At 36.0% G+C, this 14,324-nt stretch overlaps 1 protein-coding gene across 1 annotated transcript in view; it reads left to right on the forward strand.

The window, feature by feature from the left end:
- FZD3 (frizzled class receptor 3) overlaps nt 1–14,324 on the forward strand; it is a 67,147-nt gene that overhangs the window by 36,861 nt on the left and 15,962 nt on the right. The window contains exon 5 of the mRNA XM_075997132.1: nt 12,391–12,539. Within this exon, the coding sequence (XP_075853247.1) occupies nt 12,391–12,539 (149 nt within the window). The remainder of the gene's footprint in view (nt 1–12,390; nt 12,540–14,324) is intronic.

Consider the following 14,324-nt stretch of genomic DNA (forward strand, 5'->3'; position numbering starts at 1 on the left):
TATAGATTCTCTTAGATAATCTTTGTAGAAATCCTACTGTCTGCAAATCAGGACAGATTTGTTTCTTGCTTACTTTCCAATTCTTACATCTCATGTGAGAGCTGTCTGCTCTTTGAAAGGATTTGCACATTTTCCTGTAAAACGCTGTCTTCATATCTTTGAAGTAAGAGAAGTTGTGTAAGATACTAGGTTTTTAAAAATTATTTAAATTTCTTTAATAGTAATGGTTTTATTCAGGTCTGTTATTCTTGAGGCATTTTGGATAATTTATATTTTTCTACAAAATTATTTCATCTAACTTTTCAGATACATTGGCATAGGTTCATTTTTTAAAAGTTCTTAGGCTGGGCATGATGGCTAGGCTGTGAGCTAGGCTGATGGCATTGCACTCTAGCCTGGGGAACAGAGCAAGACTGGGAAAAAAAATCTAGTAAAACAAAGTAATTCTAAAGAAAGCAATAGGCATGAAATAAGACCAGAAATAATTGATGAAAAAGATAATCCTTTAGCAAGATTGATCAAGGGGAAGAAAGATATACATTAGAAGCAAAAAAGGAAACACTAAAACCTTTTTTGTTTTTTTTGTTTTTTTTTGAGACCAAATCTTACCAGGCTAGAGTGTCGTGGCATCAGCCTAGCTCACAGCAACCTCAAACTCCTGGGCTCAAGTGATCCTCCTTCCTCAGCCTCCTGAGTAGCTGGGACTACAGGCATGTGCCACCATGCCTGGCTAATTTTTGTTTGTTTTCCCATTTTAGTTGCCTGGCTAATTTCTTTCTATTTTTAATAGAGATGGGTCTCACTCTTGCTTAGGCTGGTCTTGGACTCCTGAGTTCAAGCATCCTCCCACCTCTGCTTCCCAGAGTGCTAGGATTACAGGTTGTGAGCCACTGTGCCCAGCCTTAGATTTTTGAATTGAAAGATTAACTTGTGTTTTGCCAGTACTTCCTAATTTTTAAAATGCAGTTAATAGTTACTTTAAATTTAACCAGAAGACCGTTACTAATCAAGTTGGTCACACAGACTGTCTCCTAAACTTAGCTGCAAGCAACTTCATTATTATTATCTTTTTTTATTTTTGAGAACTTTTTATTAATTCAAGTTGGAGAATCTCTGGCCTTTTTTCTCCAGAGAAGTTTTCCCAAAGTCGATGGAAGAAGATGTTTTTCACTCTTACACCTCATGGGTTAATAACACTCAGATATATGCATTTTTAAAATTTCCTCTAGTGTGTATTTTTTTTCTCAGAATTAGTATTATTCTCTTCAGCATAATAGTTTAGAGGCTGTTCTGGAAGATAGTTTTATTCTTTATGTGAGTTCCATAAATTCTTTTGTGACTCTTCAGCTTTCCAATCTTGTTTGAGTAAATAGATGTTGGGTTAAACCTGACTTGTTCAAAAAAGTTGAAGTGCTATTAATGTGAGCTCTTGACTGGGCGTGGTGGTTCACACCTATAATCCCAGTACTTTGGGAGGCTGAGGTGGGAGGCTGTCTTGAGCCCAGGAATTTGTAGCCCAGGCTACAGTGAGCTGTGATCACACCACTGTAATCTAGCCTGGGCAACAGAGCAAGACCCTATCTCTTAAAAAAAAAAAAAAAGAAAGAAAGAAAGAAAAAATGAACTCTTATTTATACAGATTTTGTTGTGGGCAAAATCCGTGCTCTTAGCTGATAGCCATAACAACCTGATGAAATAAATAGTATGGCTTTATTCTTGTCATTCTAAAGCATTTAAAGCAGAAAGAAGTAATGTGACTACCATTTTAACCTTTTTTTTTTTTTTTTTTTTTTTTAAAGACATGGTCTTACTCTGTTGTCCAGGCTGGAGTGCAGTGGCATGATCATAGTTCACTGCAGCCTTGTACTCCTGGGCTCCAGCAATCCTCCTGCCTCAGTCTTCTCCCAAGTAGCTGAGACAGCAGGTGCATGCCACCACTCCGAGCTAATTTTTTTTAAGAGACAGGATCTTGCCATATTGGCCAGGATGGTCCCGAACTCTTGGCCTCAAGCGATCCTCCCACCACGGCTTCCCAAAGTGCTGGAATTATAGGCATGAGCCACCTCTGTCAGCCAAAATTTTTATTTTGAAGTAAGGTCCACACGTAATTGAATAAGATTTGCTTATCACTGAGCATGCCTATAGTAGAATTTGGTAATTCCTAATGAGTAGTCCTTAAAATGTATTAAGCAATAATGGAGTATCCTCAGGTGACTTAAGAAGAGAAAATAATATTTGAATATGTCTGCTTAAAAATAGGTTGCCTTGCCGGGCGCTGTGGCTCACGCCTGTAATCCTAGCTCTTGGGAGGCCGAGGCGGGTGGATTGCTCAAGGTCAGGAGTTCGAAACCAGCCTGAGCAAGAGCGAGACCCCATCTCTACTATAAATAGAAAGAAATTAATTGGCCAACTGATATATATATAAAAAAAAATTAGCCGGGCATGGTGGCGCATGCCTGTAGTCCCAGCTACCTGGGAGGCTGAGGCAGAAGGATCACTCGAGCCCAGGAGTTTGAGGTTGCTGTGAGCGAGGCTGACGCCACGGCACTCACTCTAGCCTGGGCAACAAAGCGAGACTCTGTCTCAAAAAAAAAATAAATAAATAAATAAATAAAATAAAAAAAATAAAATAGGTTGCCTTATAGTCATCTCTCATACTAGGGAAGTTTTCAAATATTTGAAAAATCAGTTTATGAAGTAGTTTATCATATTGTTTCAAAATACCAGTTGGGTTTCATGCAAATCATGTGAATGTAAATTCATAATTTGAAGAAAAATGGGCTAGATGTAAAGTATTTTAAAAGTCTTTAAAATGAATTTCTGCTGATAACCATTCACTGCCTAGATTTTTTTTCTATTTTTAAAATTTAAGATTTCAGAACAGCTTTAGATTTACAGAAAAATTGTGAAGATAGTACAGGGAGTTCCCGCACACTTTGCACCCAGGTTTCCCTATTATTAACACATTAGTATGGTACATTTGTTATAATAAGTTAACCCGTATTGATATATTATTATTAACTGAAGTTGATAGTTTACTCAGATTTCTTTAGTTTTTCTCTAATATCCTTTTTCTGTTCCAAGATCCCACCCAAGATACATTACATCAGTAGTCATATCTCCTTAGCCTGCTGTCACAGTCTCTCAGACTTACCTTGTTTTTAATGTCACTGCCTAGATTTTAAAATGGACTGTTTCAGCACGAACATTCATTTTTTATATATGTTAAATAATACTTGAAAAAGTAACATTTAGTGCCTAAATTCAGAATTAATTATAAAATATAGTCTAAGTTGTCAGAGTGATGTTTATTTCACAGTTTACAGTAAAGTTTATTTCTAGAATGCTTTTTCATTGTATGTATTTTTAAATAACATTAGTAATTTTTCAGATACTTGAGGGTTTTTTTCCCTAATAATAATTCTCTCTGTTTATTTAGCACCTCCTAAGAGACTCAAAGCATTTTATGGAAGAGTTACAATTCTCAAAAATTGTTGATATTTCTAGAAAAGCATTTGAATATAATATAATGTATTAGTTAAAATATAGGCAGAAAGTCAGACAGGCTTGGTTTATGTCCTGACTCTACCATTTCGTCATGTAAAGTGCAGGAAATAATATGTTAGATATAGTAATGTTTGTCTCATGGTTTGCTACAGAGATTAAATAAGATACATTTAAACCTCTTACCAGAGTGCTTTGCATAAAGTAAAATTTAATATTAACTTCTGTTATTACAATACATAACTGACGTTTGAAAAAGGATTATCCATGTAGTAGATGATCCTGTTCTAGAATCATTTTTTCTTTTAAACACTGATTTTGAAAAGCAGAAAGTTGCTTTTCCTAAAGTGCTCCTTTATTTTTTCAACTCTTTCATTCATCTAATCCAATGCTATATATTCCAAGGAATTTTGACATTAAAACTTTTATTTTAACAATAGAAATGTGTTCCCATAGTACAAGCAGCTTAGCTAAGACTATCAAATTCACATTAGAGCCAGTTGTAGAATTCTAAACAAATATTTTTATAAAAAACAAAAAATATATGTATTCTTCCAGCCACACAAGGCAATACATATCTTGTTTAGTCTTGATTCAGAAAAATGTAAAAATAGCAGAATAACATTAAAGCTAATTTGTTATGATTTTAGCTTCATTTTCTGATAAGAGTGTTTCCCTTTACCAGGAAGTTCCGAAAGGAATCAGCATTGTTTATGAAAGGACCATGAGGTAAATGGGTATGTTTTATGCTTCCAACATTAGAGACAATGAATAATTCTTCTTTATAAATACTATTACTAGTACTAATCTTTTTTTTACTACTAATCTTTAAAGTGATGAATATCTTGCCTACCTATAACTTCCTTCTACCAAATTAATTTTTCCTCAGAATTATTCAGTTTCTATAATAGAGGAAAAGAGTAAAAAATATTCTAAGTCTCTTGTAGGAAAATATTATAGAATATTAAAGAAATATAGAATATCATAAAAATTTATAGAAACTGTTAACACTTCTATGTATGGGTTGTAAAATGCTGCCAAATGACACTTTTAGATAAATATAATAAAACATACACGTTGTTATTCTGGCTTCTGTTGAACAGAATAGCCTAAGCCCACATGTTCATTTTGAAGTCTTAACTACAGATATACCTGGTGTACAAACAATTTACACATTTTTAGGAAAAAATTCAGTGTACTTGCCATGATCTACAGCAGGGCAGGGCAAACTTTAAACAGTCAGATAGTAAATATTTTAGACTTTGCTGGCCACATGGTTTTTGTTTCAGCTACTCAGCTTTGCTGCTTTATTGAAAAAGCAGCCATAGACAATAAATAAGCAAATGGAAGGAACTGTTCCAGTAAAGCTTTATTTACAAAAACAGGCATTGAGACAGATTTGGCCTCCAGTATATCATTTGTCAACCCCTGATCTACAAAAAGCATTATTCTGTGGCACCTTTAATATTAATAATTCTTTCATAACAGTCATTTGTGACCAAGGGGATTTTTCTACTCTGTGTAAATTGTCACATTTGGATTCTTATTACTTGTTTTGAGGATCATTGTTTTTATTCTGCATAACAGTATTAAAAATATTTGGTATAATCTAGCACTATTACTATAGTTAGTAAATAAAAATGAATTCTAATATATCACTATAATGAACACATGTCCACAAAACTTATTTCCAATAGTCTTTGAAGGCATCACCACACAGATTTTAAGGAAATAATTTCAGTATTTTATGAGAATAGTAGACTAAGAAGCACCACAGTGCAATAATCATAGTGGCTTCCAGTTTTTTTAGTTTATGTTCTGTGTGCTGGGTCCTTTGCTCAGGAATTTATGCACATTATGTCATTTAATCCTCAATAGCCCAGTAAGGTGGATTGTATTCAGTTTTACAAATTAGGAAACTGAGTCTCATTTAATTATATAGTTTATCTTTATATATCTTTATATACTTTATAATTATAAGTCATACCATAAGTGATGATAGAGTTGGGATGTAAGCTGATTCCAAAGCCTATAGTTGTCTTATGCAAAAAACACAGGTATGTGTATTTGGAGAGACATCTAGTTCTGGCTCATGCCTATAATCCCAGCACTTTGGGAGGCTAAAGTGGGAGGATTGCTTGAGGCCAGGAGTTTGAGACCAGCCTGGGCAACATAGTGAGACCCCATTTCTACAAAAACATTTTTTAGCCAGGCTTGGTGATGCAGGCCTGTAGTCCCAGCTACTCAGGAGGCTGAGGCAGGAGAGTCCCTTGAGCCCAGGAATTCAAGGTTACAGTGAGCTGTACTTGAGCCACTGCACTCCAGACTAGGCAGCAGAGCAAGACCCTGACTTTAAAAAAAAAAACAAACCTAGAAATTCAGTTCATCATAGGGCTTTTTAAAAATAAAAACTGAACATTGTATTCCTTTTCCTTTATTTAAGTATTTTTCTTTAGTGGACTTTGCCTTTCTAGCTAGTATATAACCTGTTTTTCTTAGTACCTCAGCATTTTTTGTCTGTGTGATTTATAACTAGAAAATAATGCATTGTCCTTCCTCTTTCTTTTTCTTCATTTGTAAGGGAAAATTCCTTTCTTTGTAGCGATAGCTTCGCCATTCCTCCCCAGGGTCTTGACACTCTGGCTCCAACACTCTGCCTATTATTGCATGTTCACAAAACAGGTGTCGTTTCTCACTGTATCCTTACTATGGGCAGGTGCTGACTTGTTTTCCCTGGAAATTTGGCTTTAACCAGAACCTTATAATACAAGATATTCCATGTTATATCCCTGCTGTCCTCTAAATCTCTGTACCGCCTTGCCTAATTGAAGGTTTTGCTTGTTGCTGTTATTACTGATTTTGTTTTTAGTGCTCCTTCCCTCTAATTCAAGCATTTGTGTTATGTGAACAATGTTTCTAATTTACAAAAGACAATATAATGCAGTTTAAGACACTAAAGAAGAGAAGTTGGGAGGTAGGGTGTCTCACCTAGGCACTCTCTTTTCTTTTTCCCCTGCCCTTTCTTCTGGGTAATCTTATTCAGTGCCATGTTTCAGACTATATAGCCCAACCTTGTTGCTGAGCTCCAGAATATCTATTTTTATGCTATTTCCATTTGAAAGTCTACAAGGCATTTTAAATTTAAATCATCTAAAATAGAAGTAGATTTTTCTGTTTAAACCTACTTCTTGCATCCCATTCCCAGTCTTCCCCGTTCAGTAAACGGTATCATCATTCACTAGTTGCTCAGACCCAAATTTGGAGCCATCCTCGAGCCCTGTCTTTTTCACGTATCTCACGTCCAGTGCGTCAACTTCTCACCACCTCTACCTTAGTCCAAGCCATTCAGTAATTCCACAATGGCTTTCCAATTCATCATTATCTACTTTTGTCCTTTTACAGTTTATTTTCAACACAGTAGCCAGAGTGATCTTTTTAAAACATAAGTGAGATCATGTTGTCCCTTTGGAAAAAACCCTCCAGTGGCTTACTGTTACTCTTAGAATAAAATCCATATTTCTTACAGTTGCAGTACAGTGTATGAGTTGGCCCCTGCCTGCTTCTTTGACTTCATCTCTTACCATTTCTCCTTCTTCTATCCTCAGCTGTAGCCATTCTGGCCTCCTTGTAACTGTTCTTCAGAGACAACACATTTGTTCTCTCAGGATCATTGTTGCTGTTTCTTCTGCTTGTCTAAATTCCTGCTTAAATGTCGTGTCCTTGGAAAGGCCTTTTGTTCCAAAATAACATGCCCCAACCACCATACCACACCCCAAACACTATTGCCTAACTTGGTTTAGTTCTTTTTCTTTTTCTTTTTTTTTAATGAAATAATTACCTTGATGTTTAGTTCTTATTACTACCTGAAATGACAAAATTTCTTCAGTTCTTATTGACAGCACTCTTCCCTCACCCCTTGACTATAAGTTCAGGGGGCAGGGAGTTTTCCGACTCATTTACTGCCATATCTTCTGTACCTTTTGTCTCTTTGTTCCTGATACTCACACTGTTCTTTTAGTTTTATGTCTGGCAGGATATCTTATTGAATTGGCTAGGATTTCTGGAACGTTAGCTGTAGCCTTGTTCTTTTTATAGCTCCAGAGGACAGAACTATAACGGCAGGTGGGCAGAACAGCTACAGCTATTTGAACATGGACAAGGCAACCTTGTATTTTATCAGTACTGCTATACTAATTACATTCATAGAACAACTAAGTTGAGAGCAAATTCATTAGGTAAAAAGTAATGCTTAGGGCCGGCCATGGTGGCTCACGCCTGTAATCCTAGCACTCTAGGAGGCCGAGGCGGGTGGATCGCTCAAGGTCAGGAGTTCGAAACCAGCCTGAGCAAGAGCAATACCCCGTCTCTACTAAAAATAGAAAGAAAATAATTGGCCAACTAAAACTATAAAAAAAATTAGCTGGGCATGGTGGTGCATGCCTATAGTCCCAGCTACTTGGGAGGCTGAGGCCGTAGGATCACTTGAGCCCAAGAGTTTGAGGTCGTTGTGAGCTAGGCTGATGCCACCGAACTCTAGCCCGGGACACAGAGTGAGACTTTGTTTCAAAAAAAAAAAATGGGCCGGGCGCTGTGGCTCACGCCTGTAATCCTAGCTCTTGGGAGGCCGAGGCGGGCGGATTGCTCAAGGTCAGGAGTTCAAAACCAGCCTGAGCAAGAGCGAGACCCCGTCTCTACTATAAATAGAAAGAAATCAATTGGCCAACTGATATATATATAAAAAAAATTAGCCGGGCATGGTGGCACATGCCTGTAGTCCCAGCTACCAGGGAGGCTGAGGCAGAAGGATCGCTCGAGCCCAGGAGTTTGAGGTTGCTGTGAGCTAGGCTGACGCCACGGCACTCACTCTAGCCTGGGCAACAAAGCGAGACTCTGTCTCAAAAAAAAAAAAAAAAAAAAAAAATGCTTAGATGGTTTCTAAGTCTGGGTGATGAGTCTAGAGTATAAAGAAAAAAAAAGAGAAGAGAGGCTTTACCAACTCCTATAGAGGGTAGTAGGGGAGAAAAAGGTAAAGAAAGAGAGTAGGTGTGGGAGGCCAAGAAGAAAGTGTAATATCTGATTAGGGTGAAAATTTTGTAAAGTATGAGATGGTCATTGATAACTGATACTATGTAGAAGTGTTAAAAAAAGTGAACCAACAAAAAGCTATTGTGTTTGTTAATAAGGAGCTTTTTTAATGATGTGCTTTAGTGTCTCATCTGCTTCTTCCTAATTGTATTAATAGTTCTTAACTAGTCTGTGGTTTCTTTAATTTGTATTTTCATCGAGATTATCAGCTTAGTGGGTGCACTGAGCAAGCCTTAACTTCTGTTTTGTAAGTCTCACAGAGGGTTTTGAACGGTATTATTCCTAGAGTAGTAAGCTATCCATAAATATTTATTGGTTGTTTGGTTGATTTTTATGTAATGCCTAGAAGAATTACACCTTAATTTCAGGTCATGATTATAATTTCTTTTTTTCTTTCCCTTTATAAAGTAAAGGCAAATAATTTAAATTCTATGTTTTGGGTTTACCAAGCCAGCCATAATCATATATTAGTGATAGGTAAAACTTTAAAAACATAATCTAAAAACCAGCATAAATTTATTTGTAGAATAAAAATGGAAAATGATGTCTAGAGAGAAAAACATGGACCCTCTGGACTCAAGGTCTGGAAGTGGCAGGAGGCGACCAGGAGTTCAGTTTCTGTGGAGTATTGGGAAATCGGTGTCACATGGAAGTCAGGAGACTGCTGCTAGGCTCACTGGTTAAAAGCAGGAATTGCAAGTGGGGCTGCCTTGCTCCTGGAAGGAGGGTTGTATAAAAGGTGTCACCAGCTGTTACCTTAGGCTGTGATTTATGTAAAAAGTACTTATCTAGAGATGTGGGAGGCCCTGAAGACCAATACTTGAGCCAAACTGCAATGGCTCAGTGCCTGAATCTGTAGTAGCCCTGATATCTGGAGCTTTTAGTCACCAGTAAACGGGGGTTTTCGACTAGGGCCTCATGGGCACTGGTGAAGGCAAACGAAAGGGCTATGAGGCCATTCAGGGTGACCTGAATGGGGAGAGGGAGAGGGAGCTCTCTCACTTAAGATCTGCAAACTAAAATTCTAAATCACAATTAAAAAAAAAACGCTAAACCTAGAAAGGCATTTAATAAAATCAACAACCAGAAGATGGCTTCACTCTCAGATGAAATAAAAGTGTAGTAGGTTGATTTTTTAAAAGACTTAGTTTAAAATAAGTATATTTAGGATTCTCCAAAAGATAAATAATAAAAACTATTTTAAGAGAATAAGAAAGTATAGTAAATAAACAAAAATGAAATCAGAATAGACAGATATGTGTAAGAACTGTTTAGCCATCTTAACAATGAATGAAGTATGAAGTTATGAAAATTATATCAGTAGATAGAACGAACCCTAACGTAGACATGGTCGAAGAGGGAATTCGTGAAGTAGAAAATTGTTATTAAGAGTTTACCCAGAATATAGAGAGACAAAAAAGTCTCAAAATTTTACAATTATGCAGTTAAAACATTAAGAAACAGATAGAGGGACTTCTATACATTTAATAGGAGTTCCAGAAGAGGTTATAAGAATGACTAAGAAGCAATAACCAAAGAGCTGCTGGCTAAGAAATTTCCAGAATGGAAAACTTGAGATTAAAAGCATACTCTGAATACTAATCAGATAAATAAAAATCAGTCAGAATAAGAAATATTTAGTGCATCTATAAAATAAAAGAATAAAGGACATAGTTAAAAGCTACCAGAGAGGAAAAAAATAAATCTCCAAAAGAGTATCAATTATTCTCAATAGCAACAGTAGAAGCTAGAAGATAATATTAAAATGCTGAGAGATGATAACTTAGTTAAACCACCATTCAAGATTGAACGAAAAATAAAGACATTTTTGGACAAAAAAGTAACTTATCTCTGGCATACTGTATCTGAAAGAAATTCTAAAGGGCATCTTTTAGAAGGAAGAAAAGGGAATCCACAAGTAGGAATTGGGTATGCCTGTTGGCACAGTTAATACAATGAAGGGCACTTGGAATATCTAGAAAATGATGAGAAAGATAGGATGCTAAAGATAAGAGCAATGTCTTGTTCAAGAAGAAAATAAAAGTGCTGAATAATTTAACTATGTTTTTTCTAATAAAATCAAGTACAAGTATATAGTTTAAGTTTGTATAAATATACTTTGTTGAGCGCCTATGTGCCAGGCACACTTCTAGACTCTGGGAATAAAACAGTGGGGCGAGGGGCGGGGATCTCTACCTGGAACTTACAGTTTGGGGGGGGTTAAACTATATACTGCTTAAAAGAGGCATAGCTAACACAGGCTTGAAAAAAATATACTTAGGAAAAGATCCATGAAAATATGCTGGTATGGGGAAGAAAAAAGCTGATTGGCAATATTAATGTTAGACAAAATAAAGTTTAAGGTAAAGAGCATTAATAAAGCAAAAAGAATGGCTAGAGCATTCTTGAACTTATATACATCTAGTATAAACTTAAAAGTGAAAATAGGATTAGAAGGAGAATTGATTAGTTCACAGTCATATGAGAGATCCTAGTATGCCTCTATTAAAACTGACAGGTAAATGGAAAATAAGTCAAGAATATATAAGAGTTGAACAACACAATTTTATCTAATACATATAGAAAATTTTGTATCCAACAAATAGTATGCATTAGAGCACACAAAAAATACTTATAATTTTTTTTAGAAATTTGTTAAATTTTTTTATTAAAAAGGATACTCAGAAGTATGTTTATAGTAAAATATCAGAAATGGCCTAATATACAAAAATATTTGGTTGATTAAAACTTAGTGTATATGTTTGATATAATATTGACCTGCCATTAAACATTTTTTTTTTAATTTTTTTTTATTTTGGCATATTATGGGGGTACAGATTTTAAGGTTTCAATAAATGCCCATTTCCCCCCCTCCCCCCAAAAGTCTGAGTCTCCATCATGACCATCCCCCAGATGGTGCACATCTCACTCATTATGTATGTATATACCCGCCCCCCTCCCCCCTAAACATTTTTGTTGAGTAGTCAATCGTGTCTGTTCTTGGTTCTTGGTGTGCTTTTGGCCAAAGAATGTCTAGACACACCAAAAGCATGGCAATTGTGAAACAAAGTTTTTTGAGGAAGGACAAGACGGGTTTACAGAGTAAGAGCAAGATAGAAACGTTTGCAACAAATGGTGAATGTGACAAAAGGGCCTACTAATAAAAATTGACTGAGTCCTAAACCACAAATCTCCAAAATTTAGGGTAATCATATAGACCAGAAACATAGATCACACTCTCTAACCACAGCAATTAAACTTGAAACCGAAAATAAAAAGAAACTTAAAAAAAAAAAGTGCATCTGACTGGAAACTGGAAAATACACTTCTAAATAACTTATAGGTTAAAGAGGAGGCTTGAAAACAGCCAGCAGAGTAAACATGAAATAGGTTGAAGGAAGGGCATGTTAAAGACAAGAACAGAGTTAATAACACGATGGGGAAAAGATGAATACTTTCCTAATTGTGAAACTAGCCAAGAAGACTATAGGTATTATTTGAACCTCTATTCCTGTCCATAGTTTATTTTCCAAGTTAGTAATCTTTTTATTCAGAAGATGGCTAGTGTCAGCCAATAAGGAAAATATAGGGCTTGATGTATCGAATATAAATTAATGGCCAAATCTTCAGGAGTGTGTCTTTTCCACATAATGAGTAATTACCTGTAGAACTTTATATATGAGAACATCAAATTTATAGAATTATTTCACTATTGCTTATTTTATTTAAAAGATTTTATAATGGCCTGTAATGGAAAGCTTTAAAAATATATTTAAGATGTTTTTCTTTCCGTCTTTGTAGGTTACTCAAATGAGTCGGCCAGACCTGATTCTCTTTCTGATGAAATACCTGATGGCTCTCATAGTTGGTATTCCCTCCATTTTTTGGGTTGGAAGCAAAAAGACATGCTTTGAATGGGCCAGTTTTTTTCATGGTCGTAGGAAGAAAGAGTAAGTTGGAATAAATTATCATGATATTCACAAACCTCATATTTATTTAAAGTTTTTGTGTTGCTTTTGTTAAAACGATTTGGATTTGGAGAGTTACTCAAACGAGATTGTAACCTTGTCAGCAACCTTCAGTTGTGACTGGCACAGCAGCATGTCTTCATTAAAAACTAAAAGATGGGCAAGTAGAACCAGGCTTGTGGTCTATTTCTGTACCAAGTCAGAATATTTGAAGGGAGGCCAATCTTAATGAAAAAATTAAAATTATAATTTTCTTAAAATTGAAAACAAATTAATGCTTTTCTTTACATTCTTACTTGATCCTTCTGATAGTCCTGTGAGGGTGGGTGTGCGTTCTCATCCCTGTCTGATGGACGAGAGAGCAAAGACACAGGTTAACTGTTTGGCCACAGTCGAAGTGATGGTCTGATGTTACAACTTAGATTAACTTCCACCTCCAGCTGTCTGCTGTTCTTCCAAGGATACCAAAATCAGTGTAAAGAGATAGACTGTTATTCCAGTCTGATGTCGTACATGTTAAAGCAAAAATAGAAAAATGATATTTATGTTTGAAGAAATTATTTTAATTCAGAGTTGGCCACACTGCATATCAGAATGTCATGGTAAAAATATAAGACTCACCAAAGCAATCATTTAAGGGTATATTTAAGGAATCTTTAATTTTTCGAGCCCTTAATTCATAAAACAAAACAAAAAGACCTTACAATATTCATAGCAGAACAAATGATTTCAAACTTTTCACTAAGTTTGTCTTGTGTGTATACTGTATCTGAATTATCACAAATTCTAAGTTAGTGGAGAATCCATATTATGGTTTTACTTAACCTAGAGTCCATGGAAAATGGGTTTTGGAGGATAGTCTATAAACCTCTTTAAATTGTATGTGAAATGTCGTATATGTCATTTATTTTATATTTTATTTTATATTTTATGACAAGAGTCTCACTCTATTGCCCAGGCTAGAATGCCCTGGCGTCAGCCTAGCTCACAGCAACCTCAAACTCCAGGGCTCAAGTGATTCTTTCTCTATATATATTTTTTTAGTAGAGACGGGGTCTCTTTCTCAGGCTGGTTTCGAACTCTTGACCTTGAGCAGTCCTCCTGCCTTGGCCTCCCAGAGTGCTAGGATTACAGGTGTGAGCCCCTGCACCTGGCCTGTATATGTCTTAATGCATTAATAGTTTTCTTATATGATACAACTTAAAATTACCTTAATTTTTTCCCTATTAAAAATCTATACTTATTAAAATACCAGTAAGTGGTAATTTCTGTTACACAGAGTCACAGAGATAAAAGAATCAACAGTTTAAAATACATTGGCCCTAGGCCGGGTGCAGTGGCTCACGCCTGTAATCCTAGCACTCTGGGAGGCCGTGGCGGGCGGGTCCTTTGAGTTCGAAAGCATCCTGTGCAAGAGCAAGACCCCATCTCTACAAAAACAATAGAAAGAAATTAATTGGCCAACTAAAAAAAAAATATATATATATATATAATGAGCCAGGCATGGTGGTGCATGCCTGTAGTCCCAGCCACTCAGGAGACTGATGCAGGAGGATCGCTTGAACTCAGGAGATTGAGGTTACTGTGTGAGCTAGGCTGATGCCACGGCATTCTAGCCTGGGCAACAGAGTGAGACTCTTGTCTCAAAATAAATAAATAAATAAATAAAATACATTTGGCTCTACATATCCAAGGGTTCTGTATCAATGGATTCAATCAACTGTGGCTCAGAAATATTTGGGGAAAAAAAATTCCAGGAAGTTCCAA

Source organism: Microcebus murinus, chromosome 24 (assembly GCF_040939455.1).
Source record: "Microcebus murinus isolate Inina chromosome 24, M.murinus_Inina_mat1.0, whole genome shotgun sequence".
In the NCBI taxonomy this organism is placed as follows: domain Eukaryota; kingdom Metazoa; phylum Chordata; class Mammalia; order Primates; family Cheirogaleidae; genus Microcebus; species Microcebus murinus.